The 25,422-nt window shown below is 38.6% G+C and overlaps 2 protein-coding genes across 6 annotated transcripts in view; one reads left to right on the plus strand and one right to left on the minus strand.

Annotated features, from left to right (window-relative positions):
* Positions 1–9,713, minus strand: part of gabra5 (gamma-aminobutyric acid type A receptor subunit alpha5) — a 47,699-nt gene extending 37,986 nt beyond the window's left edge. Inside the window, exons 1-2 of one of the 2 annotated variants that reach the window (XM_047373986.1) lie at positions 9,661–9,712; positions 98–199 (exon numbers count right to left, since the gene is read on the minus strand). In XM_047373986.1, the coding sequence (XP_047229942.1) occupies positions 98–199; positions 9,661–9,697 (139 nt within the window). In that variant the 5' untranslated portion in view covers positions 9,698–9,712. Of the gene's footprint in view, positions 1–97; positions 200–9,660 lie in introns of both variants that reach the window. The other variant, XM_047373987.1, reaches the window with a different exon arrangement.
* Positions 1–25,422, plus strand: part of gabrb3 (gamma-aminobutyric acid type A receptor subunit beta3) — a 76,201-nt gene that overhangs the window by 28,807 nt on the left and 21,972 nt on the right. For 2 of the 4 annotated variants that reach the window (XM_047373981.1, XM_047373984.1), the window contains exons 2-4: positions 4,315–4,362; positions 8,770–8,861; positions 8,976–9,043. In XM_047373981.1, coding sequence (XP_047229937.1) covers positions 4,315–4,362; positions 8,770–8,861; positions 8,976–9,043 — 208 coding nt within the window. Of the gene's footprint in view, positions 1–4,314; positions 4,363–8,392; positions 8,696–8,769; positions 8,862–8,975; positions 9,044–25,422 lie in introns of those variants that run through there. The other 2 variants (XM_047373985.1, XM_047373983.1) reach the window with 2 other exon arrangements.

A 25,422-nucleotide genomic window follows, 5' to 3' on the forward strand; every position in this document is an offset into this window, starting at 1 on the left:
TCAGCGAGGTGTGAATCTACATCTCTCCCCGGAGCGATTAAAAAGTAGGCGACGAAAACGAATAAGGGTTTCCCCCTATACCGCTGTGCTGACTGACCATCCTTTTGTTGGTCTCCGAGGAGCTGTGCACTGAATCCAACAGTGTGTTCAGCAGGAGCAGACCTAGTAAGATCCGGAATCCACTGCGCACTGAGCAAATCTGGGCGAGAGAGAACAGCAGGAGGATGTGTGAGAAGAGAGAGGAGGAGGGGTGGAGAGAGGCTGACAGGGAGAGAGGATTCAGAGAAAAAAGATTCATGGAGGCTTACTAAAACTTATAAAGGAGCTGGCTGAAATGTAAGATTTCCTTTGGAGTCACCTTTGTGTTCCTTGACTAGAAGCGCTTTTATTGGCATGGCTTTGACAGAGCCTTCTATATCCTCTCTTAGTTTGACAAACATAACAGTAAACGGGAGGGCAAAGCAGACAATTCAATCTGAGCAGGTCCTAAAGAGTGCAATTAAAGTGCCTTGCAAAAGTATTCATACTTTTTCATATGACATATGCACCAAACAATATATTTAAATGGAATTGTGATAGAACACAAAACATATGATACATGCGAAATAAAAGAAAAATAATACAAAGTTTCCAATTGTTTTTACAAATAGAAATTTGCCTCCTTTACTCTTTCACCATTAAAAAAAATCTTCAGACATGTTGTGGCTGTAATTGTAGTGAAAGATGTTTCTACAAATTGACTCAGTGTTTGAATACATACACACTTTCAAATTTGTTATATTCATTTTATCACACAATGTACTACTTTGTGTTGGTCCGTGACATAAAACATATTGAGATTTGTCATTGTAATGTAACAAATTGTTAATAAATGCATTCTGAGGTAGGAATACTTTTGCAAGACACTATGTCTTTTGCCTCAGTTTCTATAATGCATGCCAGTGCTGTAATAACTGCTTTTTTTTTTTTTGCTTGGGTGTTAAAAAGTGTAAAATAGCAACCCTCTGATTTATATGCAACAGTATTAGTATTGAGTCATTAACAATGTGTTAGATTCTTGAAAGGTAAACGGGGCTGAAAAAGTGTGATTTATGGAACATTCATGTCCATTTGTTGGTATTCAAGCACTGAACATTAAAAATAATTAAAATTCCATAAATTGATAAAGAGCATCTTTAGGTGTGGTTACAGAACAATACCTAACATCCACATGGCATAAATGTAGACAAGAGACATTTCAGTACCTCAATGTTATATTTGAATATATAATAATTAAGAGCGGTCCAAGATTACACTCCTGAGGAACACCTTTGGTAACACTGAGTTAACTTGATATTATATTAAAATATTCTTCAATGCCAAGCACAAAATCTAATACAAAGGAAGGATCTCCGGTCTGTCTTACAGCAGATCTGAAGAAGCATCTGACTGAAGAAACTCTGTTGTTGTAGGACAGTCTCATGAAGAGGATGCTCAGGGTTCTCCATAATGTTCTTCATTTTATGAAGGGTCCTTCTTTCCACAATGATCTCCAGAGGTTCCAGAGGAGTCCCCAGAACAGAGCCAGCCTTCTTTATCAGCTTGTTGAGCTTTTTAAGTCCTTGGGTCTGATGCTGCTTCCCCAGCAGATGATGGTAGAAGAGATCACACTTTCCACAAGACTTATAGAAGATATGCAGCATCTTGCTGCAAACACCAAAGGACCTAAGCTTCCTCAAGAAGTAGCAGTCTTCTCTGTCCCTTCTTCTAGACAGCTTCACAATTGCATCTCCACTCTAGTCTGTTGTCCAGGTGAACACTGAGGTATTTATACTCCTCTGCCACCTCCACTTCTTCTCCCATGATGGAAATAGGGTTTGATCTGTTTCTCTTAAAATCTACAATCATCTCCTTGTTTTGTTCACATTCAAAATAAGATGATTGTTTCTACACCATGCCACAAAGCGGTCCACCACCTTCCTGTACTCAGCTTCTTGTCCATCTCTGATCCACCCCACAACTGCAGAATCATCCGAGTATTTCTGCAGATGACAGGAGTCTGTCTTGTACTGGAAGTCTGAGGTGTAGAGTGAAGAGGAATGGTGAGAGTACAGTCCCCTGTGGTGCTCCTGTGCTGCTGACTACCTGGTTAGACTCATAACCCTTCAGTCTCACAAACTGGTCTGTTTGTCAGGTAGTCTTTGATCCAGGAGATTATTGAGGCCTCCACCTGAGTCTTCTGGAGTTTCTGACAAAGCAAATCAGGCTGAATTGTTTTAAATGGACTGGAGAAATCAAAGAACATGATCCTCACAGTGCTGCTGGCTTTGTCCAGATGACAGTGGGTTTGTTGAAGCAGGTGTATGATGGCATCTTCAACTCCAACTCCACAGCGATAAGCAAACTGAAGGGGTCCTGAATGTTGCTTGTTAGCTTACTCGGGTGGGCCAACAGAATTCTCTCTAGACCCTTCATGATGTGGGATGTCAGTGAGTTTTCTTTGGTACTGGAACAAGACAGGAGGTCTTCCACAAGTCATGATGGTCTTGTTTTTGTCAACAATATTCTAGTGTTCTAAATGTTGTTTTCAGAATACATCAAATTGTCTAGCATCTATTTTAATTACATTTACTGTTGTGGTTGATGGCCATTCAGTCTTTTCTGGAGTTACAAATCATGCCTCTGTCTGGCAACAGTGGACACATCTGAGTTTGGCATTTGATCAGAAGAACAGCATCTGCCTGACTGCTTTGTACTGAGTATAAAGTTTGTTGCAAAGGGAATTATGGTGGGGTTTCAGCAGTTGGACTCGGACCCTTAGTTCAAGTGAAAGGAGCTCTTAATCCTGTAGCATGCCAATACATTTTAGACAATTTCATTCTTCTTTGTGGGAACAGAGTTCTAACATCGCTGCCCACTAGTACACAAAGAAATGTCCTTAAAGACATGGATGATCAAGTTCTGGTGTGAAAGAGCTTGATTTTAACACATGTGAGATGAATTGTAAGTAATTTAATCCTTTAACAGTTCTTAGACTATAGGACCGTCTAGACTTTAGACCCGTTTATACCAAACTGGACAGCAAAAATAGGTGACGTATCATGAGATTGAGATTAAAAATGAATTTAAATGAGAAAAGTATCAATTGAAAAGCAGGGAGAGAACCAAGCATAATGATACTATTAGGGATGAGTTCTGGGTGCTCTTTGAATGTACAAATTCAGTATAGCATAAAATAGAAAAGGTCATCGATCAAAATATTTTTTTAACTCATCAATTTTTAAGTTGGAAAATATTCATGGACTTATATTGTTTTTTCATGAGTGATTTTGAAACTTTAAAAGGTAGGAAAGGTATGTGGGAATATTTGTTTGCGATTTTGAAATTATAATGTTTTGGAACATTAGTAGCTTGATACTGGAAACTGTCCCAATGGTAATCATAAATGAAATACTTATCACAGGTCCAAGAATGCACCTCCTGGTGGTGTTTGTTACAACAGAATTCTATTGTTTCAAATGTCATGCTATGAGAATTTATGCTGTAGCACCTATTTAAAGAAAATATCCTGCTGTTCCTTGTACAGTCATTCTGTTGCAACAGATCACCTTTTTAAACCCATTTCAAATTGGAGGACTATTGTACCCTAATCATCCATCCAAAAAGTAATTAAAAAATATTCATGGACTTTAATCATTTCATGAGATATTGGGACTACAATTAAATCGGCTGCTGCATTGGTTTAGATTCAGATGTTTAATATGTTTTCAAATTTGTTGTTGCAGAGTAAGTACATGGAAAAGAAGGAAACTGGTGTAAACCATCTGAAATTTAATTTATGCTTTTCAAAAGCATACATTTTCTTAAATTACATAAGGATGAATATTCTGGGAATTTTCATTGCAGTCAAACAAAACATTTAATAAATATAAATCCAGAGAATGCTGGCTTCTGACATACACTTTCCTCTGTTTTCTCTTGGCCTAAGTAGGACACACAGTGGAAAGCTGCTGCTTTGTTGTTGGTGGTCTAGTTTGCAAAATATGTCACACAGAATCTACTTCATCGCTCTGCTTTTCTTCCAAAAATTAGGATCAAATCCCTTCCTGCTAAATCTGTTACAATATGCCAAAATATCACACCACAAACAGAGGTAGCACAAGATGTGTATGAATTTAGACTCATCAGGAATGCCATAGTGATCTTTGACAGTGAGCACTAAAAGCCAACTTGATTACAAATCTTTAAAACAAAGGTAACTTTAGTACAAATCAGAGACAGTGAAATTCAGCTCTGCAACAACAGGAAATGATGCTTGCTCTTCTGTTTTCGCAGGAACGCTGTGAATGGGAATAAAAAGCTGTACGCCATTTACGATACAAGGTAAGAAAACTAATCTCAACACTGATGGCTGAAGGGATGCAACCATAGGATGCTTTTACCAAATGTTTACTGAAGCTGTTGAGGAAAAAAACTTGTGTTGATCCCTTGTGCAAATGCAAGTATTTGTTTTTGATTGTCCAGTACATTCCAGTTCCCTCCAGCATTATTGAACCACTCTCTCAACAAGTGCATTAGCAAATTGACAAGAGGTTAAAAACATTCTCAGGAAATCCTCCGAAACTGTAATCACTAAGCTGTTAATTTTGTTTCTGTTGTATTCTAATAGATAGTTAATAATTTAGAAAATAAGAAAAGACACTGCAAATTTAGACAGGTAGATGGCAGGCAGAGTCACAGTACAGGTCCTTCTCAAAATATTAGCATATTGTGATAAAGTTCATTATTTTCCATAATGTAATGATGAAAATTTAACATTCATATATTTTAGATTCATTGCACACTAACTGAAATATTTCAGGTCATTTATTGTCTTCATACGGATGATTTTGGCATACAGCTCATGAAAACCCAAAATTCCTATCTCACAAAATTAGCATATTTCATCCGACCAATAAAAAAAAAGTGTTTTTAATACAAAAAACATCAACCTTCAAATAATCATGTACAGTTATGCACTCAATACTTGGTTGGGAATCCTTTTGCAGAAATGACTGCTTCAATGCGGCGTGGCATGGAGGCAATCAGCCTGTGGCACTGCTGAGGTCTTATGGAGGCCCAGGATGCTTCGATAGCGGCCTTTAGCTCATCCAGAGTGTTGGGTCTTGAGTCTCTCAACGTTCTCTTCACAATATCCCACAGATTCTCTATGGGGTTCAGGTCAGGAGAGTTGGCAGGCCAATTGAGCACAGTGATACCATGGTCAGTAAACCATTTACCAGTGGTTTTGGCACTGTGAGCAGGTGCCAAGTTGTGCTGAAAAATGAAATCTTCATCTCCATAAAGCTTTTCAGCAGATGGAAGCATGAAGTGCTCCAAAATCTCCTGATAGCTAGCTGCATTGACCCTGCCCTTGATAAAACACAGTGGACCAACACCAGCAGCTGACACGGCACCCCAGACCATCACTGACTGTGGGTACTTGACACTGGACTTCTGGCATTTTGGCATTTCCTTCTCCCCAGTCTTCCTCCAGACTCTGGCACCTTGATTTCCGAATGACATGCAGAATTTGCTTTCATCCGAAAAAAGTACTTTGGACCACTGAGCAACAGTCCAGTGCTGCTTCTCTGTAGCCCAGGTCAGGCGCTTCTGCCGCTGTTTCTGGTTCAAAAGTGGCTTGACCTGGGGAATGCGGCACCTGTAGCCCATTTCCTGCACACGCCTGTGCACGGTGGCTCTGGATGTTTCTACTCCAGACTCAGTCCACTGCTTCCGCAGGTCCCCCAAGGTCTGGAATCGGCCCTTCTCCACAATATTCCTCAGGACCCGGTCACCTCTTCTCGTTGTGCAGCGTTTTCTGCCACACTTTTTCCTTCCCACTGAGGTGCCTTGATACAGCACTCTGGGAACAGCCTATTCGTTCAGAAATTTCTTTCTGTGTCTTACCCTCTTGCTTGAGGGTGTCAATAGTGGTCTTCTGGACAGCAGTCAGGTTGGCAGTCTTACCCATGATTGGGGTTTTGAGTGATGAACCAGGCTGGGAGTTTTAAAGGCCTCAGGAATCTTTTGCAGGTGTTTAGAGTTAACTCGTTGATTCAGATGATTAGGTTCATAACTCGTTTAGAGACCCTTTTAATGATATGCTAATTTTGTGAGATAGGAATTTTGGGTTTTCATGAGCTGTATGCCAAAATCATCCGTATTAAGACAATAAAAGACCTGAAATATTTCAGTTAGTGTGCAATGAATCTAAAATATATGAATGTTAAATTTTCATCATGACATTATGGAAAATAATGAACTTTATCACAATATGCTAATATTTTGAGAAGGACCTGTATACTTTAAAAGGCGAGGGGATGATTTTGCTAAATTTGTTCTATATATGGCTCTACAGTAACCTTTTTCTTACTAATTATATGATTTCTTATTGAAATTTGGATGGCACACCAAACAAAAAGTCTTGAAAAGATTTGTTACCAAGGAAAAAAATAAATGACGTCAGTGTAAAAACAAAATAACTGACAAACTAACTAAATAAACATGCTGGGACTCACTGAAGCTTGAGCTCCACATTAGCAATTTGTCATGTTACAACCACACCATATATGCAGTTTTTTGTGTAAAACAAATGTTTAAAATAATGCATACTTTGGTTCCACTTTACCGCTATGTGGTATTTTGTGTTGGCCTATAATTGCAGATAAAATAAAATACAGCTCATGATTGTAACAAAATGTGAAAAAATGTTCCAGAGGTACAAATTCTTTTGCAAGGCACTGCATAGCCTTAATAGTAAATATGTTCATAGCCACATATTCAGACCACATTCATAATTTGTTCAATTTAAAGCTTTTTAAACCAAAGTCATGTTAGTAGAATTGCTCTTCCTGTTTTACATTTATAGTCCAGTTAATGGCACAGTAGAGCAAAGAAAGCAACATGAAGATTTGACTCATGAGTCGAACTATTGGATGGCTTCAGTGCTTCACGAAAGTTCATCTTGCCATCGCTAATATGCACAGTTCAATATAAACACAGAGCGACAAATTTTAGATAAATATTTGATAGACTTTTAAAATAGCTAAGAAGTTAAGCTAATGAGGCACAGCTTTGTATTTACAGTTGTATTAGGAATGCAATTTCATTTAGATTCTTCTTCTGCTACCAGTTGTTGAATACAGACAAATTTGATCTGGAGGGCTGTCTACTAAAATACAACTGCAGCGCTTCAACTGCGTCTCAAACGAAGGTATTAATACCTAGAGGACTCTAGTGTTGGATTAACTGTGTCAGCTGCTAAGGGAAAGCATAAATACGCCTGAAGATGGACGACGCAAAATGGAAAGCCAAAGGCCATGCAGAAAAGTTGGACAAAAAATTACACTTTTATCTGTAGCTTTGACTTCTGCAGCGACAGACGTTAAACAGCAAATTGAATTAGAGAAAGAAGAGAGACAGAGTAAAGGCAGGCAGGGCAAAGAGAGAGCAGTTGATGACATGGTAAGTAGTGACTTTAGCAAAACAGTGAAGAAGGCAGTTTCTGTCTGACAACAATAACATCCTAAAGTTTCAGTCAGCATCATTACTAAGCAAAGCAATTTTTTTTTTGCTCAAATGTATGCATATATAGCCTGCAGAGTGAGAAGGTTTGGAAATGGATCCAATGCTAATTAAGTACATCATGTACTGACAGTACTTTGATGTTAACATAAACATGATCACAGTGAAATCACTGTGTTATGCTATTTAGCATCAGTACCTATCAGTAATGCAGACTTCAAACCCGTACAGTCAGTAGCACCAAGACAAATAAAGAACACACAAATATTACATTTTCACATCTTTGGCAGGGAGTTTTCTTGATTGTATAAATGGCACTGTAATATTTATGTTGTAGTTTTAACATATGACATTATTTTATTTCACCAAGAGTGCACATAAAAAGTTATACAACTCGTCTATTGTGTAAAATTGATTGAAAACTATTTCTCTGTCCATACTGTACAATCCCAATGAAGTCTGTGGTTGTAATGGGGCAACGTGTGAAAAGGTCCACAGGGTATAAATACTTTTTGCAAACAGTATTAAAACTAGATGCACATGGTGATACTGTTGAAAAGGTATCTTTCGCCACCGCTGTTTTGAGCATCTCAGCATTATAAACTGCGTCGTTATCTCTGATCCACACCGTAAACAAACTGAGGCTGTATATTTGTGAGGTCACGTGCCCTAATAATTAGATATGTCCCTTACATCATTTTGCCAACTCTGGAAACTCCTCTCAGCATTATTTGCTTTCCCTTTCGGACTTTTTTTTTTTTTTTTTTTGATCAAGAACAAAAGTAAATAGAGCACTAATTACGGTAACGGTGAACATTAGATAAACTTGTTAGAGCTAAAAGTGCTGGAAGCAGTGTCCACCCGGCGGATGGGAGTGCGGGGCGGACACTGTGCGGCTCCGCCGTCGTCTCACAGGGATGGACCATCCGCGCCAGTGCCTCCTGAAGGCTGGGAACACAGACTGAGACAGAGGCGGAAGTAATGTGGAACAACTTACATCTTACGTAGCTGAAGCTACACTCGCATTTTGGTCATTAAACAGACCCTTACACTGAAAGAGTTTACAAGGAATGTGGGGAACCCAGAGAACAGGACTGCTGGGCATTGTTTCACTGCCGCTGGTCGTGGCAGTGATGTGCTGCGCCAAGAGGTGAGTGTGTCACTGGGGGTCTAGATATCTGTTCTCCACAGGACTAACAGCCTTCATTGTCCTCTCTTCTTCAGCATCAATGGACCTGGGAACATGTCTTTTGTCAAAGAGACTGTGGACAAACTGTTAAAGGGATATGATATTCGTCTCCGGCCAGACTTTGGAGGTATGGCACAAGCTTATTCACTTCAGTATTTCTCCAACCGTTCCTATCATTGATTTAGGACTGATAAACTACCTGTTAACCTATTTTATTTTAATTTGTTGTACTTTATTTTAGGTAAACCGGTTGCTGTTGGCATGAGTATTGATGTGGCTAGTATAGACATGGTCTCAGAAGTTAACATGGTAAGTTTCTACCTAAACTATTTATTTTAAACATAATTTTCTTAGATGGTTTGGGTTATGAAAAATCCGGGTTTTTAATTTGAGAAAGTTGTTGCCAAGTTTGATCTATCCATATATCCAGGAGATGGGTCTTGCCACAAACTATAATTTTAGCTAAGACAAACTTTTAATTACACTTAAAACCCCCTCGGCCCGTCCACTGTAACCGTTGGTCACCACTTATTGGGACTAGGGATGTTCGCATTTGAACCGACACCTTAACCTGGGAATCAATACTGGTACTTAACGGTACCAGTTTTCGGTACTTTTGCGTGTGTTTATGTGGTAATAAATGTTAATTTTTCAATATTAAAACGTTTAACGAATATAACAAAACAACATTCAGCTGTTTGTATCATAACATCTCAGTTGTCGCTAACGGATGCAGGCGTGCTAACGGTGCCGAATTTAGGAGTTGTAGCCATAGATCTGAAACTGTTGAAAATTGTGCATGGTTCAAATCTTGTGCTTAACCAGGTGCTTCCTCAGAGTAGCAGTATTGCCGCCGCTGGGTTTACACTTCGCGTCACCATGCAGTCTCAAACTGAACCATGAAAGTTAAACGTTTCCTTACTTACAATTAGATGTTGGGTTGCTGGTGGCAGAGAATGACATGTGTTGATTCCATATGCATGTAGTGAAACAATACAATCTTTAAAAAGCCTGAAGAGTAGGGACTATTTCATCCTGTGGCGGCTCTGATTGGCAAGCTCATTTGGACCAGATGGACCCTTTTTTATTCATGGCCTCCTCTCCAGATGGGGATGGGCGTTGGGGGTCGGGTGTGGGCTGGGATTGCTCTGGTTCAGGCGGTGCCGGCATTAGTCTGGGCTGGTGCTGGGGGGGAGGGAAGGGGACCACCTCCTGGGTCTGGGGGCTGGTTGCCCCTTTGGGGTATCAGCACCTGGACCTGGGAGTATAGAGTATGTATGGGGAGTGTGAGTGAGTGTGCGATGTCCATTGTTGTTTGTCTTTACGTTGGGTGCGTAGGTGTGAGTGTTTTCATGTGTAGGCGACAGGGTGTGCATGTGTGATTGCGACTGTGTGTGCCTGTTTTTTGTGTCAGGTTGGGTCTTGTACTGCTCCTTCTCTTGAATCAGTTTAGGCCCCCCACCAAATGTGGGGCCTATTCCCTCCCCGCCACACTACCTGCCGGTGGTTGGTGTCTCTGCCCGCTGGTGTACTTGTGGTTCTCAGTGTTAGAAGGTTTTTCCTGGGGTTCCTATTCTCTGGGGGGCCTTTGGATGTCTATGGCTCGGATCTCCTCCGTATCTGTCCCTGGTCCAGGGAGGCAGGTCTGTGGCTCCTCACACTCGCTATTACATATTTTTATGGAGAAACCATGTATACACAAACGCAATCACACTCAAACCCACAGGTGTTTAGGTTGAGCTGCAGTTACCACTACATGCATCTTGCATTCATAAGTACCGTGCCATTTTTGGTAACGACGCTGTTATTATATATGTTTCTGCAGGTGTAGAAGCAAGCAAGATGATATCTTGTAATCTCTTCATCCTTCTTTCTCTCCTCCATTTTTTTCTTTTCCTTTTTCCTTTTTGCCCCACCTCTCTCTCTTTCGTGCTTCTTATTTTTTCGTTTCTGTCTCCGTAACAATTTAAATAATCCTATTGCAGTTTTTAATAAAGTTTATTTTATAAATATCAAGCAGAGCATTAAAGCGTTAGCTGTAATGCACCACTTGTGAAAGCAAATCTGTTGGGCTTTTTCTTGGCACTCAGACAACAATTCTGAGAGCTACTCTGCCGGACAGGACATGGTAAAAAAAAATTAATAAATAAAAAAGCCTGAAGAGCCAAAAAGTCCATAATATAGCTAAATTTACCACTTTGTGCTATTTGGTAGTTGAAATATCTCAATTTTACTGAACGCTTGAGACTCTGCGTTCTTATTTTATTGTTATTGTTACGGTTGCCATGTTTGATTTTATTGCTAATTTTCTTTTAAAATGGTATAATTAACCAAAATAAAATGTGATCATGGTAATCATTAGAACAGATGATTGTGTCATCCCTTGTTGATAGGAGTGACATCTGCTGTTGTAGCCAATCTGTGACAAGGTCAGCATGTTGTGTGTTCAGAGATGGGATTTCTATGGAAGAAATACACATATAAGGATTTCTGCATACCTTGGTTGTATTGAGGGTTCTTTTAAACTACTGTGAACTTTCTATCATCACAAACCAGTCAACCACTCTTCTCTGACCTCTGACATCAATAGTGCATTCTCGTCCACACAGCTGCTGCTATGTAATTTCTCTCTTCTACACCATTTTCTATAAACCCAAGACATGGTTTTGCTTGAAAATCCCAGCAGATCAGCAGTTTTTCACACACTCAGGCTAGTCTGTCTAACCCTGCTTTCTGAAATAGACCCCAGGCAGGCCAGTGTAGTACTCTTTTACTATGAAGCCACAATGTTGCTTATAAAACGATTGAGCCTTTCAGCTCCTTTTCTACCCAATCATGACACCTGACAATCATCACCTGTTTCCTAGTAACCAGTTTACCTGTGGAATGTTCCAAACAGGTGTTTTTGAAGCATTCCTCAAGAGCAACAATATGGCGCATTAAACCAAGGAAAGAAACTGATGAAACATCTGTAGATGCCTTTAATGCCTTTATGATGTCTACAAGTGGTACAGGTCCTTCTCAAAATATTAGCATATTGTGATAAAGTTCATTATTTTCCATAATGTCATGATGAAAATTTAACATTCATATATTTTAGATTCATTGCACACTAACTGAAATATTTCAGGTCTTTTATTGTCTTAATACGGATGATTTTGGCATACAGCTCATGAAAACCCAAAATTCCTATCTCACAAAATTAGCATATCATTAAAAGGGTCTCTAAACGAGCTATGAACCTAATCATCTGAATCAACGAGTTAACTCTAAACACCTGCAAAAGATTCCTGAGGCCTTTAAAACTCCCAGCCTGGTTCATCACTCAAAACCCCAATCATGGGTAAGACTGCCGACCTGACTGCTGTCCAGAAGGCCACTATTGACACCCTCAAGCAAGAGGGTAAGACACAGAAAGACATTTCTGAACGAATAGGCTGTTCCCAGAGGGCTGTATCAAGGCACCTCAGTGGGAAGTCTGTGGGAAGGAAAAAGTGTGGCAGAAAACGCTGCACAACGAGAAGAGGTGACCGGACCCTGAGGAAGATTGTGGAGAAGGGCCGATTCCAGACCTTGGGGGACCCGCGGAAGCAGTGGACTGAGTCTGGAGTAGAAACATCCAGAGCCACCGTGCACAGGCGTGTGCAGGAAATGGGCTACAGGTGCCGCATTCCCCGGGTCAAGCCACTTTTGAACCAGAAACAGCGGGAGAAGCGCCTGACCTGGGCTACAGAGAAGCAGCACTGGACTGTTGCTCAGTGGTCCAAAGTACTTTTTTCGGATGAAAGCAAATTCTGCATGTCATTCGGAAATCAAGGTGCCAGAGTCTGGAGGAAGACTGGGCAGAAGGAAATGCCAAAATGCCAGAAGTCCAGTGTCAAGTACCCACAGTCAGTGATGGTCTGGGTTGCCGTGTCAGCTGCTGGTGTTGGTCCACTGTGTTTTATCAAGGGCAGGGTCAATGCAGCTAGCTATCAGGAGATTTTGGAGCACTTCATGCTTCCATCTGATGAAAAGCTTTATGGAGATGAAGATTTCATTTTTCAGCACGACCTGGCACCTGCTCACAGTGCCAAAACCACTGGTAAATGGTTTACTGACCATGGTATCACTGTGCTCAATTGGCCTGCCAACTCTCCTGACCTGAACCCCATAGAGAATCTGTGGGATATTGTGAAGAGAACGTTGAGAGACTCAAGACCCAACACTCTGGATGAGCTAAAGGCCGCTATCGAAGCATTCTGGGCCTCCATAAGACCTCAGCAGTGCCACAGGCTAATTGCCTCCATGCCACGCCGCATTGAAGCAGTCATTTCTGCCAAAGGATTCCTGACCAAGTATTGAGTGCATAACTGTACATGATTATTTGAAGGTTGACGTTTTTTGTATTAAAAACACTTTTCTTTTATTGGTCGGATGAAATATGCTAATTTTGTGAGATAGTAATTTTGGGTTTTCATGAGCTGTATGCCAAAATCATCCGTATTAAGACAATAAAAGACCTGAAATATTTCAGTTAGTGTGCAATGAATCTAAAATATATGAATGTTAAATTTTCCTCATTACATTATGGAAAATAATGAACTTTATCACAATATGCTAATATTTTGAGAAGGACCTGTATAAGGTGCTGCGAGAATTTGATGCCCGGTCACATGTTCTGAGAAGAAATAGCTCCTTACTTCCTGTCTTGATTAGTTTAATTAACTGATAAGTGCAAAATTTGTGTTTCATGCAAAAAATAATCAGGTGATGTTTATGATGATTTATGAAAAATTAAGTAAATTAAGTACAAAATATGTTATGTCGTTGTTTTCAAGCACTTAACAAACAGTTTTTGGATTTTTTTTTATACCCTACATAAGGTCAAGTGTTTTTTCTACAGGAAATGATTAACATCCAGCAAAATGATGTATGCCTTAGACCTCGTAGACATATGTTGAAAATGATACATAAATGTACATTCATTTCATTCATTGACTCATTTGCATTGACCATCTTTTATCATGTAACAAAACAGGAGCACTTAATTGGATAAAAGCAAACCACATACCCACTTTTAACTTGGCTCTAGCTGTCTGCTGAGCCATCCTATATGAAAGGATCCCGTCGCGTCTGTGGTGATCAGATCAGACTGTCTGTGTTAATGGCTCTAGGCGTGCAGATGGGGACCCAGAAAGTGCATCAATCTCTCCAGCCTGAGGAATGGACTCATCTAGAAAATAAACCCTCCCAGTGGCACTTGAGCATGTGTTAAAAATGATCCAGTCGTGTTAGCGATGATGGAGCTTTGTCTCCGCGAGGCATTATGGAAACAGTCATGCTTTTGATTCATCAGCCAGCTAAAAATAGCCCCACCTTAATGGGTAATTCTTTATCAAATGCAAAGGATCACTGACAGGTCTGCTTTAACATCACCTCACAACATAGCTTTTATGTTTCATGCCTGCAACGACTGTATGTATGGCTTTACTATAAGGGTTTGTGTATAAACCTGAGTGAACGTAATTAAGTCCTTTCTGTTGAAGTTGAAGACTCATTTATCTCCAGGATAGTTTGATCGGTGTTGTTTTGGTATCTTCGTTGTAATGCAACAACTCAACGCTTCAGATGAAGCTTTCTGTTTACGCAAACAGTGGAGTTATGGGTTCAAAAAACAATACATTAAAACATCTTCTGATGTCATCCTTCTAATTATAATTTTTTGCCTTATTCAGACTTCGGGGCTGTGACATCATTCATCAGCTGATGTCAAGGCTCAGTTTGTAAGGAGTTCAATTGGTGTGTTTAAAATGTCAAAAGAACCAAAAAAAAAAAAAAACTTGAACGACAACCAATGGTTCTGTAATGTTTTATAACTAGTAAGGCCTCAGCAAATCCCAAATTCTCCAAGTACTACCATCCTGATAGAGAATTTAGCACAGTAGTTCAGCAGAATCAGAAGTCACTTGGAATATAAAATTCCCAAACTGGAGCATAGGAAGATTAAGAGAGAGGTCCCCAGGAATTGGAATTCCTTGTAGAAAAGGCAGAGGTTCATCACTGACCCTGTCCTCAAAGGTACAATATGGCTGCCTTGCTTGCATACCTTAGTCTTAGCCACAGAAAAGTAGTTCATTTTCCCTTCTGTTAATTTTCGTCTAATTAAATCTTTTTATACAGCCTCCTTCAGTGAATAAGTTGCGTTGTGTTTGACAGTGTGAAAACAGAGAAATATGTCATTATTAGCATACATTGCTAATAGCAGTAGTTAGCAAGGTAACTGAGGACAGCAGTTAGCTAACTCTACTGGTTTTTGAACTTGAAATTGGAACACGACTAAGTTTGGTTTGATCCAAGTTCCAACTTTGGAGGTAAATGGACTCAACATATAAGTAGGCAGCACTTCCTGGTTCTCAGTCTACTGCTTCAATTTGAACTAGGAGTTCTTAAACTTTTCTACACTTTATTTATCTTTTGAGAAGTTTCTGGTAAAACAAAGATCAGTGTGCGAGAACAGCTCTTCTTTTTGTCTGTTGGTGTTTGGAAGATCTACTTAACTGTTACTTTTTTCTTATTTATCTTATACATCATATAAAGAGCCCAGAAAAACAAACAATCTCAGAAATTTGGAAAAGCAAACACAATGTGACACACAATTGGTTCTAAACAACAACAACGACATAAAAATTGTCTGTTTGGTTTATAATAATAGGGAATTCTATCACTACTGAACAAGTCACCAAGCCTAATGATCTATTATAAAGGATTAGTGTTCCCTATATACAGTCTCTGGTACTGACAGTGTATTGATACAGTGCTCTTCGTATATTTCTACTAATATTTGTTATGGTCCTTTAAGTTGATGCATTTGGTTCGGAACTCAGTGGAGCGGACGTGATGTTCGGGGCAGACTGTTGAGAGCATCAGACAAGAAAGTAAAAGGGTGAGCTTACTGCGGGTTTGCTGCATCTTATACTGCCACCTTTGTATTGGGCTTAAGTTTATAAAGGGCTCAAGTCAAACTATTATGATGAAGCCTTGTGTTAAATCCAGTTTTTGAACTGCTTGCATATAAGTGTGAAGAGCAGCTGTAAAGAGGATGGTGTTTCTCCCATTTGGGTACAGCAGGCAATGAGGTGCGTTCAAGGTCTCTCTGTTATTTAACTTTCCATGTAAACGTGATAACCCATGACATTTTCTATTTGTAAACTTCATATATGCCGGATTTATATTGGTCACAATGTTATTTGTAAAGTCTGTTATGATTTGATATGCACTACATATTTAAGGGCTGCATAGTGGTGCAGTTGGTAGCACTGTTGCCTTGCAGCAAGAAAGTCCTGGGTTTCATACTCTCTTCTGCATGGAGTTTGCATGTTCTACCCGTGCATGCGTGGATTCTCACCAGGTACTCTGGCTTCCTCCCACAGTCCAAAAACATGACTGTTAGGTTAAATGGTCTCTCTAAATTGCCCTTAGGTGTGACTGAGTGTGTGCATGGTTGTTTGTCCTGTATGTCTCTGTGTTGCCCTGCGATTGATTGGTCCAGGATGGACCCTGCCTCTTGCCCGTAGACTGCTGGAGATAGGCATCAGCTCCCCCGTGACCCAGTATGGAATAAGAAGATGAATGAATTAATTAATAAATATTTGAGAAAATAATTGTTGGTTAGTGTTCTGCAACTGTGATGTTTCTAAATTAAATTTTTATTTTATTAGTTCTCACAATGGTAATGCTGAGTGATCCGATTGGTGATCTTGGAATAAACCATCTGTACATAAAGAACTTGTCCTCTTGGTGAATGACGGGAGTAACAGTCTTCAGCCACTTTATTAGGTAAACCTTGATAATACTGGATTGGAGCCCCATTTGCCTTAAAACTGCTTAAATTCCTAAATTTTATTTATTCTGCTGTAGATTCAATAAAGTATCTCAAACATCCCTCAGAAAGTTGCTGCAAGTTTGTCTGCTGTACATCCATGATGTGACTCCCTTGTTACTCCACATTCCAAAAGTGCTCCATATGACTGAATTCAATTAACTTTGACTGTACTATAGTGTACTCATTTTAATGTATAAGAAACCAAGATGATTTGAGCTTTGTGAGGTGGTGCACTATTCTGACAGACTTAGCCCTGAGAAGATGATACGCTGTGTTCATATAGGAATGGAAATGGTCATCAAATACTACTCCTGATACTATTACACCACCAGAAGCAGTCTGAAATATTGATACAATGCAAGATGGATCCATGCTTTCGTGTTAATTTCAATTTGTGACCCTACCATCTGAATGTTGTGGTTGAAGCTGAGGTCTATCAGACGATGAAATGTTTCTTCTATCTGTTAGGTTGAGCTGTATTGAGTCTGTGTGAATTGTAGCCTCAGTTTCCAGTTCTAGAGTGGTCTTCTGCTGCTGTAGCTCATCTGCTTCGAAGTTCAACTTGTTGTGTATTCAGAGATGGTATTCTGTGTACCTAGGCTTTAACAATTGGATATTTGAGATACTGTTCCCTTTCTATGATCTTAAACCAGTCTGACCATTCGCCTGGACCTATAACATCAACAAGTCATTTTCTTCCGCACAACTGATGCACTGGATATTTTCTCTTTTTTGGACTATTTACCACGGTGATTATTTTTGGAAGGAAATCACAGCCAATCAGCACTTTCTACAGAAAGTCAGCACACTGAAATGTGATAATGTGATCGCTGCGGCAAGAAACCTGGTTTTTGAACATGTCACGTGCTTTTTGTTACAGTATCTCAGCAGAATAGTGCAGTTTATGGTGTCATAGCCAAATTCAGAAAAGTGGTGGTCCACTTTAAACATCCATCCATGCATCAATCCATTTTCTATTCCTGCAAATAAAGGACAAAAGAAATGGGAAAAATAAAACAATTTCAGACCTTACCCACAATGCAGATAAGTCATCTATCCATGAAGCTCCTAAGCCTACAAAGCAGATCATCCCAGAGGTGTTGTTACACACAGCCTCAGCATAAGTCAGCTGAGAGACAAATCCATCATGTCCTTAAAACTCCCATTCATTTTGACACTTTAACAACAAGCATCTTTCTGCCTGAAGGAAGTGTTACCCTTAAAAACTAAAGATGTTCCCCCAGATTTTTTAGGAGGGTTTAGTTAATAAGTCAGCCACACTGTGCAGTAAAAACCTGTAGACAGGGCGGTCAAATGATTTAATCATGGGACTGACTCTATTTGGGATTTAAATGTCATTTTAGTGTGAATGGTTTTAATGCACTACTAATTTAATGTTACCACAGATGTTCAGATATTTAAAAACAATTCAGCATCACACAATTTGAAGAGTGAATTGTTTTAGTCATACAATGTAAAACCTGTTGTATTGATTTGTGAAATAATTTTAGCTTCTGTGCAGGAAGTACACCTATCAGTATGTTTGTTAAAATGTCTACAAAGAGTCCATCTAGACATTATAGTCTCATAACTTTCACCCTTAATGTAAAACTGAGACTTTGTTATAAACTTTAAGAAAAAAAAACTTGGATCGACGCCGCCATTGTGTAGTATTTTCCAAGAAGCCTATACTATAATGTGAGTCAAACGAACTACACAACCCACAAGCCAACAGTGCTTCTGCTCGATGTTTTCCACCTGCGTTCAGAATGGAGGAAGCAAACGCAGGTGGAGAACTGGACGTGGTAAAATTGAATTTGTAACGTAAAGTCAGAAATAAGGACTTATCTATTAAACTCATAGAGCTGACAGGAAAGTCGCAAATATTACCGAACTTCAGGAGAGTTGAATGTAGCGGTGTTAACACGCAGTCTGCTGCTTGTAAAACGTGTTTAGTCATAATCAAGTTCACCAGTGATTAAGAGACACTTGTTTGGCAAATTCTGGATTAAATCAACCCTGCATCTCTTCATTCATCAAACAAAAAGTACCATCATGTGTCAAGTCTTATCTGACCAACAAAATTGCTGCATGTGCGCTAAAGATTTAAGAGGTAAGGTACGGAAGCCCGTGAGGGGACATGGGGAAATTTATTACTTTTGCGTTCGGCATTTTGGAACAGCAGCACAGATGACAAACTGCTCATAAAACAAACACTGATATGTCATTGATATGGTTTATTTGTCATATGCAGGTTAACACGCAGTCAACAATGCGATGAAATGCTTAGGATAAGAAGAACCGTTCAAATCACGATAAAAACAAAAACACTAATGGCGTACAAAACAAAGTACACATCTTGCAGCAGTAATAAGCAAACAAAGTGTCACAGATGTGGTTTCGTGCAGCATTATTGTCCAGAGTTCAGTAGTTTGTTTGACAGCTTGTGGATAAAAACTGTCTTTTAGTCTGATTTGAAGATAATTTTATTTAAGGCTGATTTCAAAATAAAACTCAATAAATCTCAAAACGGGTGTAGTGTTTGTTTCATTTTTGCAGTTATCTGGTTTGGAAACTATCCCACAAAGTATTGCGAGATAACGCAAAGACTATTGCGTGGGGACACAAAAGAAAAAAATTCCCCATGTCCCATCGTGGACCTCGTTGAAAGGCTTCATTAAGGGAAGATATTAAATAAATATGTTGTGAAATAGAAAAAAATTTAATGTACCATTAAATGTACAATTTATTCAATACATCATTAAATATTAAGTGTACCACTAATTACGTCATGTCGTCTTTAAAATTATACTTAATTATTCAGTGGCACATTTAATCGCATAATATTCCATTTCATGATATAATGGTACATTTATTGTTTCTAATGTATTAAATAAATAAATGGTACCTTTAATTTAATGGCACATTTAATGTTACATTTCTTTCATGTTACATATACTTCACTTATGGGACATTCACAACATTTATTTATTTAATGATGATTTTATTGTATTAATTTTGTCCAGTTTGACCCTCCATTCTTGATGCCTGTATAGGAGGTCATGTCAGAATTTAAATCAGGTGTTCTGGAGCAGACACACATCTAAAACTTGCAGGGAAGGGATCCCTGAGGACCAGGGCTGTGAACCATTGAGGTACAGTTTCTAAATTATGAAGGTAATGCCTTTTTGTCCTTTTGTTCACCAAGTGTAGTTCTCTTACTAGGTGCATTTTTCTTTCATTTCAGCAACTTGAAACATAAAAGTGATGTCATTGTTCAAAGGAAACAATCACTTAATAAATGAGTAAAATACAACTAGGTACATTTTGTTTATTCAACTAAGATAAGCATGGTCTGTTTCCTTGTTTGATATTTTATTATTTCTTCATTATTATTCTTTTTACTTTCACTGGCCTTTACTACAGCTAAAAACAGGGACCTAACTGGTCCTTCAAAGAAAGAAATTGCCAAAAGACTAAATGAAGAAAACAAAAATGGGAGTGGCACAGGAGTGGGAGTCAATTTACCAGGAGTGGGACGGGACAGGATTTTTTTTGTTATGCTGGCCTGGGATTGGGATGGGACAAGACATTTTTTGGTTGGAGCGGGATGGGACAGGAGAGAAAATCCACTCCCGTGTCACCCTGTAATTCAGATACTATAGCCACACTAAATGTTATGTTACAATCTGGAGAATTTCCTGATATGAGAGGTTTCTACTTCTCTACCATCAGTTGTAGCCTTATTGTGGAGGAACAAAAACTGCAATGAAGGGATGCAGATGATAGTCTTTTCTGTTTAGAGGCCTGTACTCTACATAGTGTACCATCTTATGCAATAATTTTAGAGTGTGGCAGCGCTTAGTGTGCAAACGTGCTCATAGAAGGGATTCTGCATGTTAAAAAAGAAGAAAAAAACTCAGACACAAAAGAAAAGTTTTAAAACTCATATTTTCTGGCAAATGGGTGCCAGAAAAAAAAGTGCAACTGTTTGTAGAAAAAACCCTTAATAATTTATACTAAAGTAAACAGTACACAAACACGCACACAGAAAATGACCATCATTCTAAACAATTGTCATTGTAAAAATAACACAGTGATAAAGTTAGTAGCTAGCAATGACCTGAACTGCTTTGAGTTTGGTGGAAAGTAGCTGTTAATGGCTGCTGTTCTGAAAAGCTTGACTCCCTAATTCTCCGAATTTACTCAGACACCACTAGTATACTGCAGATAAAATATTGAATACTCTTAGCTACTCCATAGAAACCCAGTTCTACACACTGCCCAGCACAAACTGTCTCAGGAAATGTTAATACTTCTGACCGTTACTCTCTGATAAGTGGGTAGAACCAGTTACAAAACTTTTGTTTTGGTTTGCAGCAGAGAAGACAGGTAGAAGTTGTTTAAATCTGTTTTTCGGGTTTTTTACTACCTACCTTTAAAAACCTTTAATGTGGCCCTTGTCCTGTCTCCTGACCATTCATGCAGTAGCAGGAGGTACAATCGACAAAACAGCTTTACTGAAGACAGTGATGTGACTTCCCAATTGTCCGGTCCACAGATGACATTATAGAGACTGCCTAGAATGTCTGAAGAGCCACAGTAAACATCTTCTCTGCAGCAGAAACTTCTCATAGTCTTCTTAGTTAGAACAAGCACAGATCTCTTTAAAATCAGCGCATTTCCAAAGCACATTTTTACATTTGTAAAATAACTCATACCTCGGAAATGCCAAGAAGTGACTCATGCAAAAAACATTTTTATGAACATTCACCCCAAAATATTCTATTCATTGTCTATAGAACATGCAGGACACCAGCTCTCAAGGTTCAGAATTGCCAGCATCTGCAAAAGAGTTTTGTTTTTGTAATAAATAAATAAAATAATCAAAGGCAAAATTTTCAATAAGGCACGAGAGGGTCCTTTTATGTAAAAATGTCCAGAATCTTTTCAGTTATCAGCTCATTTCTTAATTTGATTAGCTTGAACATAGTAGTAAAAACAGTAAACACTTGTGAAATTATAGTAAATCTGTAAATGAATATTAACATGTTCTCTGTGAAGAAAACATAGAGATTCACTTAGGTTACAAGTTACAGGTTTTTTATGTTTTTAACATCAGTTATATAATAGGGCTGAAACAATTAATTTGATTAATCGATTATTGAAATATCGTCAACTAATTTAGTCAGTCAGTCATTTTCTATACCGTTTCTTCCATAGTGTGTTGCGGGGAAGCTTATCTCCTGCAGTCTGTGTGTGAGAGGCTCGGTACACCCTGGACAGGTCGCCAGTCCATCGCAGGGCAACACACAAACAACCATGCACACACTCATTCATACACCTAAGGGCAATTTAGTGTTACCAATTAACCTAACAGGCATGTCTTTGGGAGGAAGCCGGAGTACCCAGAGAGAACCCGCGCATGCAGGAACAAAGTCAAAATAAATCGCATTAACCTACTTCCAGCACAGCCAGGAACAGGGGTAACAGCGGACATCCCGTGACGTCACAGACCGGATAAAACCCCCGCTTTTGCAAAAAACTGACCTCTTCCACGCAGGTCCCTATCGTAACTGGACGGAGGGACACAGAGCGCTAAAGTATCTTTGCAGGCAAACAGACATACAGTAACTCTTCAAACTGGATCCAAGAGTCATACGATCCCGCAATCATATGCACGAAGTTAAGTAGGAATGAATTGCTGTTTGTGTATCCAGTATTCATTCATGAACGGGGTAATTAAGGTACAAGCGTTGCTTGACTTTCTCTCTGAGGCCTACAGAAGCGAACTGTGTTCCAGAGAGTTCCCAGCAGAGACCCTGTCTCTGACGGCAAGTGGAGCAGTTTTTCCCAGTCTGAAGGAAGGACAAAGGTACCGCATCACCGTGGCTACAGCAGTAACATGCCGTTCAGCCGGCCCACCCCCCACAGCTACGGAGGTTAGCTGCAAGTTAACCCTTTGTTCACTGTGGATGCTTTCCTCAACTTCGTCGCAACAGACAACTTTTCCTCAGCACGGTTCATGTAAGAGGTTGTGTTCTGGGCAGAGAGAAGTACTTTAGAATGAAATAATCTAAAAAAAATTTATTTTATGACGTTTTGTTTGTGTTGAAAACTCAGCCATTTTAGTGCTAGCAGATTATCTGTTCTGTTTGTGTTTTCTTTTTGTTTTTTTAAAGTTAAGACAAACTTTATTTAAAGGGTGATTTTAAACACAGAAGATCGGCCATAACACGGCGTCCACGGTTATGCATTTTAACCCTTTTATTATTGGAAATTTAAAGGTATGTGTTTGATTCTGATGATAAGCTATAAGCTTCTTTGTTAGCTCCAACTGCTAACAGCTAAGAAGACATGAGTCAGCTAAAGATCATTCACCCAAAAAGGTTGTTAGTTTTCAATCTACGAAATAATATTTCCCTAAATATTACTTTACTTAACTTGATAACTGAGTACCATTGAGACCCATTAAGACCCATATATCCAGAAAGATTTAGTTCTTATTCAAAATAATATTTCCTTAAATATTATTTTAATATTTCCTTAATACTATTTCCCTAAATATTACTTTACTTAACTTGATAACTGAGTACCATTGAGACCCATTAAGACCCATATATCCAGAAAGATTTGGTTCTTATTCAAAATAATATTTCCTTAAATATTATTTTAATATTTCCTTAATAATGTTTCCATAAATATTATTTCAATAAATAAAGGCAGTTAATTGAACACTATTAAGCTCCATTTCTCCAGAAAGATTTGGTTCTTATTCAAAATAATATTTCTTTAAATATTATTTTAATAAATAAAGGCAGCAAATTAAACACAGTTGAGAATTAGTCATCCAGAAGGTTGGTTTTATTCAGCAAATCATTCTTTAAAATATTATTTTATTAATAATGTTTTATCTGATGTTGCATTATGAATGGTTGTTTGAAGGTATACCAATTATTGCCTAAGTTATTTCCAAGACTAACTTCACTTAATTTCCAGATTCTTCAAGATAATCCTTGGTTCTCAAACATAAATAACATTGCATGGTAATATTGCATCACTCTTTTTGTCATGGTTTTCAATCATCTTTAATCAACTTGTTCATATTGTACATAGCCCATTAGTCTTTGTTATTCTTTAATTCTGCTTGGTAGTTTAGTTGGATTGTTTTAGCATAGTAAAGAGTTTGTTGAATGAAATATGTTTGACTTTTAGTTGACTTATTTTTGTTAATAAATTCTTGTATTTTAAGAAGTTTTGTGAATTCATTCTGTGTGTGTGCAGAGTTTATGCTGTTCAATAATGTCAGAGCTCGTCTCACACCTTTCTATTTTGTCCTAATACCATCGCCTTACTGGGCTGGTATTCACAGGATAACCCTTAACAGACCGAAATATTATTTAACAAAATATTAAAGTATTAATATTAAATAATATATTCATAACAATGGGGAGAACATGCAAACTCCATGCAAAAAGACCCCTGGCCAGGAGTCGAACCCAGGACCTTCTTGCAAGGCTGCAACAGTGCTACCAACTGCGCCACCTTGCAGCCTCGACTAACATGGTAATGACATAATTTAGGGCACAGACCTTAAAATATGTCATTTGTTGAAAGAACAACCCACTCAGAGCAATAATTAGGTTAAAAGTGTACCAAAAATATATACATTTTGCATTTAAGATGAAAAACCTTATTTGTCTATGAATATGCTCTATCCAGAACTCCTCAGTGGCATAGCTTTAGCTTCACTTGGTACAAATCTTGTAAAAGATCTTCTATTAAGCACCTTTTTCTATCTGATTGTTAATCGATTAATTGAAAAAATAGTTGACAGATGAATTAGCAAAATAATCAATGTTTGTAGCCCTATTATATAATTTGTCATGAATATTCTGTAATAAAACTGTATATTTAATGTATTTTGCAATTCACTGAAAAAAAAAATCTACAAAAGAAAGCTGAAAAAATCTGTGTAAAAATCTAAAACTGTATTACAACGAAGTCCCTATGGACTGAAAGTGTTTTGTAATTATTATTAATCACATTGCCACAATTTATGTACATAATAAACCACGTGAGCCACTGCTCAGTTTTTTTTTCCTCCTCCTTTCACTGCTACACGCAATGCCAGGGCTTTTCTTTAACAGGTTTAAACCCCGGCCTAAAAAACACATCTTCCTTCACTCTCCTTGGCCAAGCTTATACACAATCGGAAACTGTGAACTTCTTCCCTGCTGGGAATACTGCTCTACCTTGTGAAATTTCTACGTACAAGAGGTCTGAGTGTGACAGAGTATTTATTGATGTGGAGAGCATGAATTACTCATTGCAGCTGCTTTTGGAGATCATTTGGCTTGAAGCCAGAGCAGCATTGGACATGATGCCACCACATTTCTTCACCGCCTGTAACATCCCTATATAAATTTTATTTATGCCCAAAATTGTTTGAGAAATTGAGTTTAATGGATGATGAAAAAGAAATCAGCAAATAGTTAACATGAAACCTTGGTCTCGTGTTTGAATCCTACAAGGAACGTCTAACTGTCTCGTGAAGTGATAATAGACACTACGTTTACAGGGCAGGAACAATGAGTGCTATTCTTGTACTCCCAGTAGATATGGTGGTGTTCAGTTGACATAAACAATCTTTGACTGGCACGAAGGAACCATGTCTGAGTACGAGATTGTGAACTCTCCGAGCTGAAGATGACAGTCTCTCCCTCCCACTGGGTCTCATTTAGTCTCTGTTGCTGAGAACAAATGTTTTTTAGTGTCCCCTGTGGCCTGCATAACAAACAGCAGCTAAAGTGAAATCAGTCTG

Source organism: Girardinichthys multiradiatus, chromosome 9 (assembly GCF_021462225.1).
Source record: "Girardinichthys multiradiatus isolate DD_20200921_A chromosome 9, DD_fGirMul_XY1, whole genome shotgun sequence".
Lineage (NCBI taxonomy): Eukaryota > Metazoa > Chordata > Actinopteri > Cyprinodontiformes > Goodeidae > Girardinichthys > Girardinichthys multiradiatus.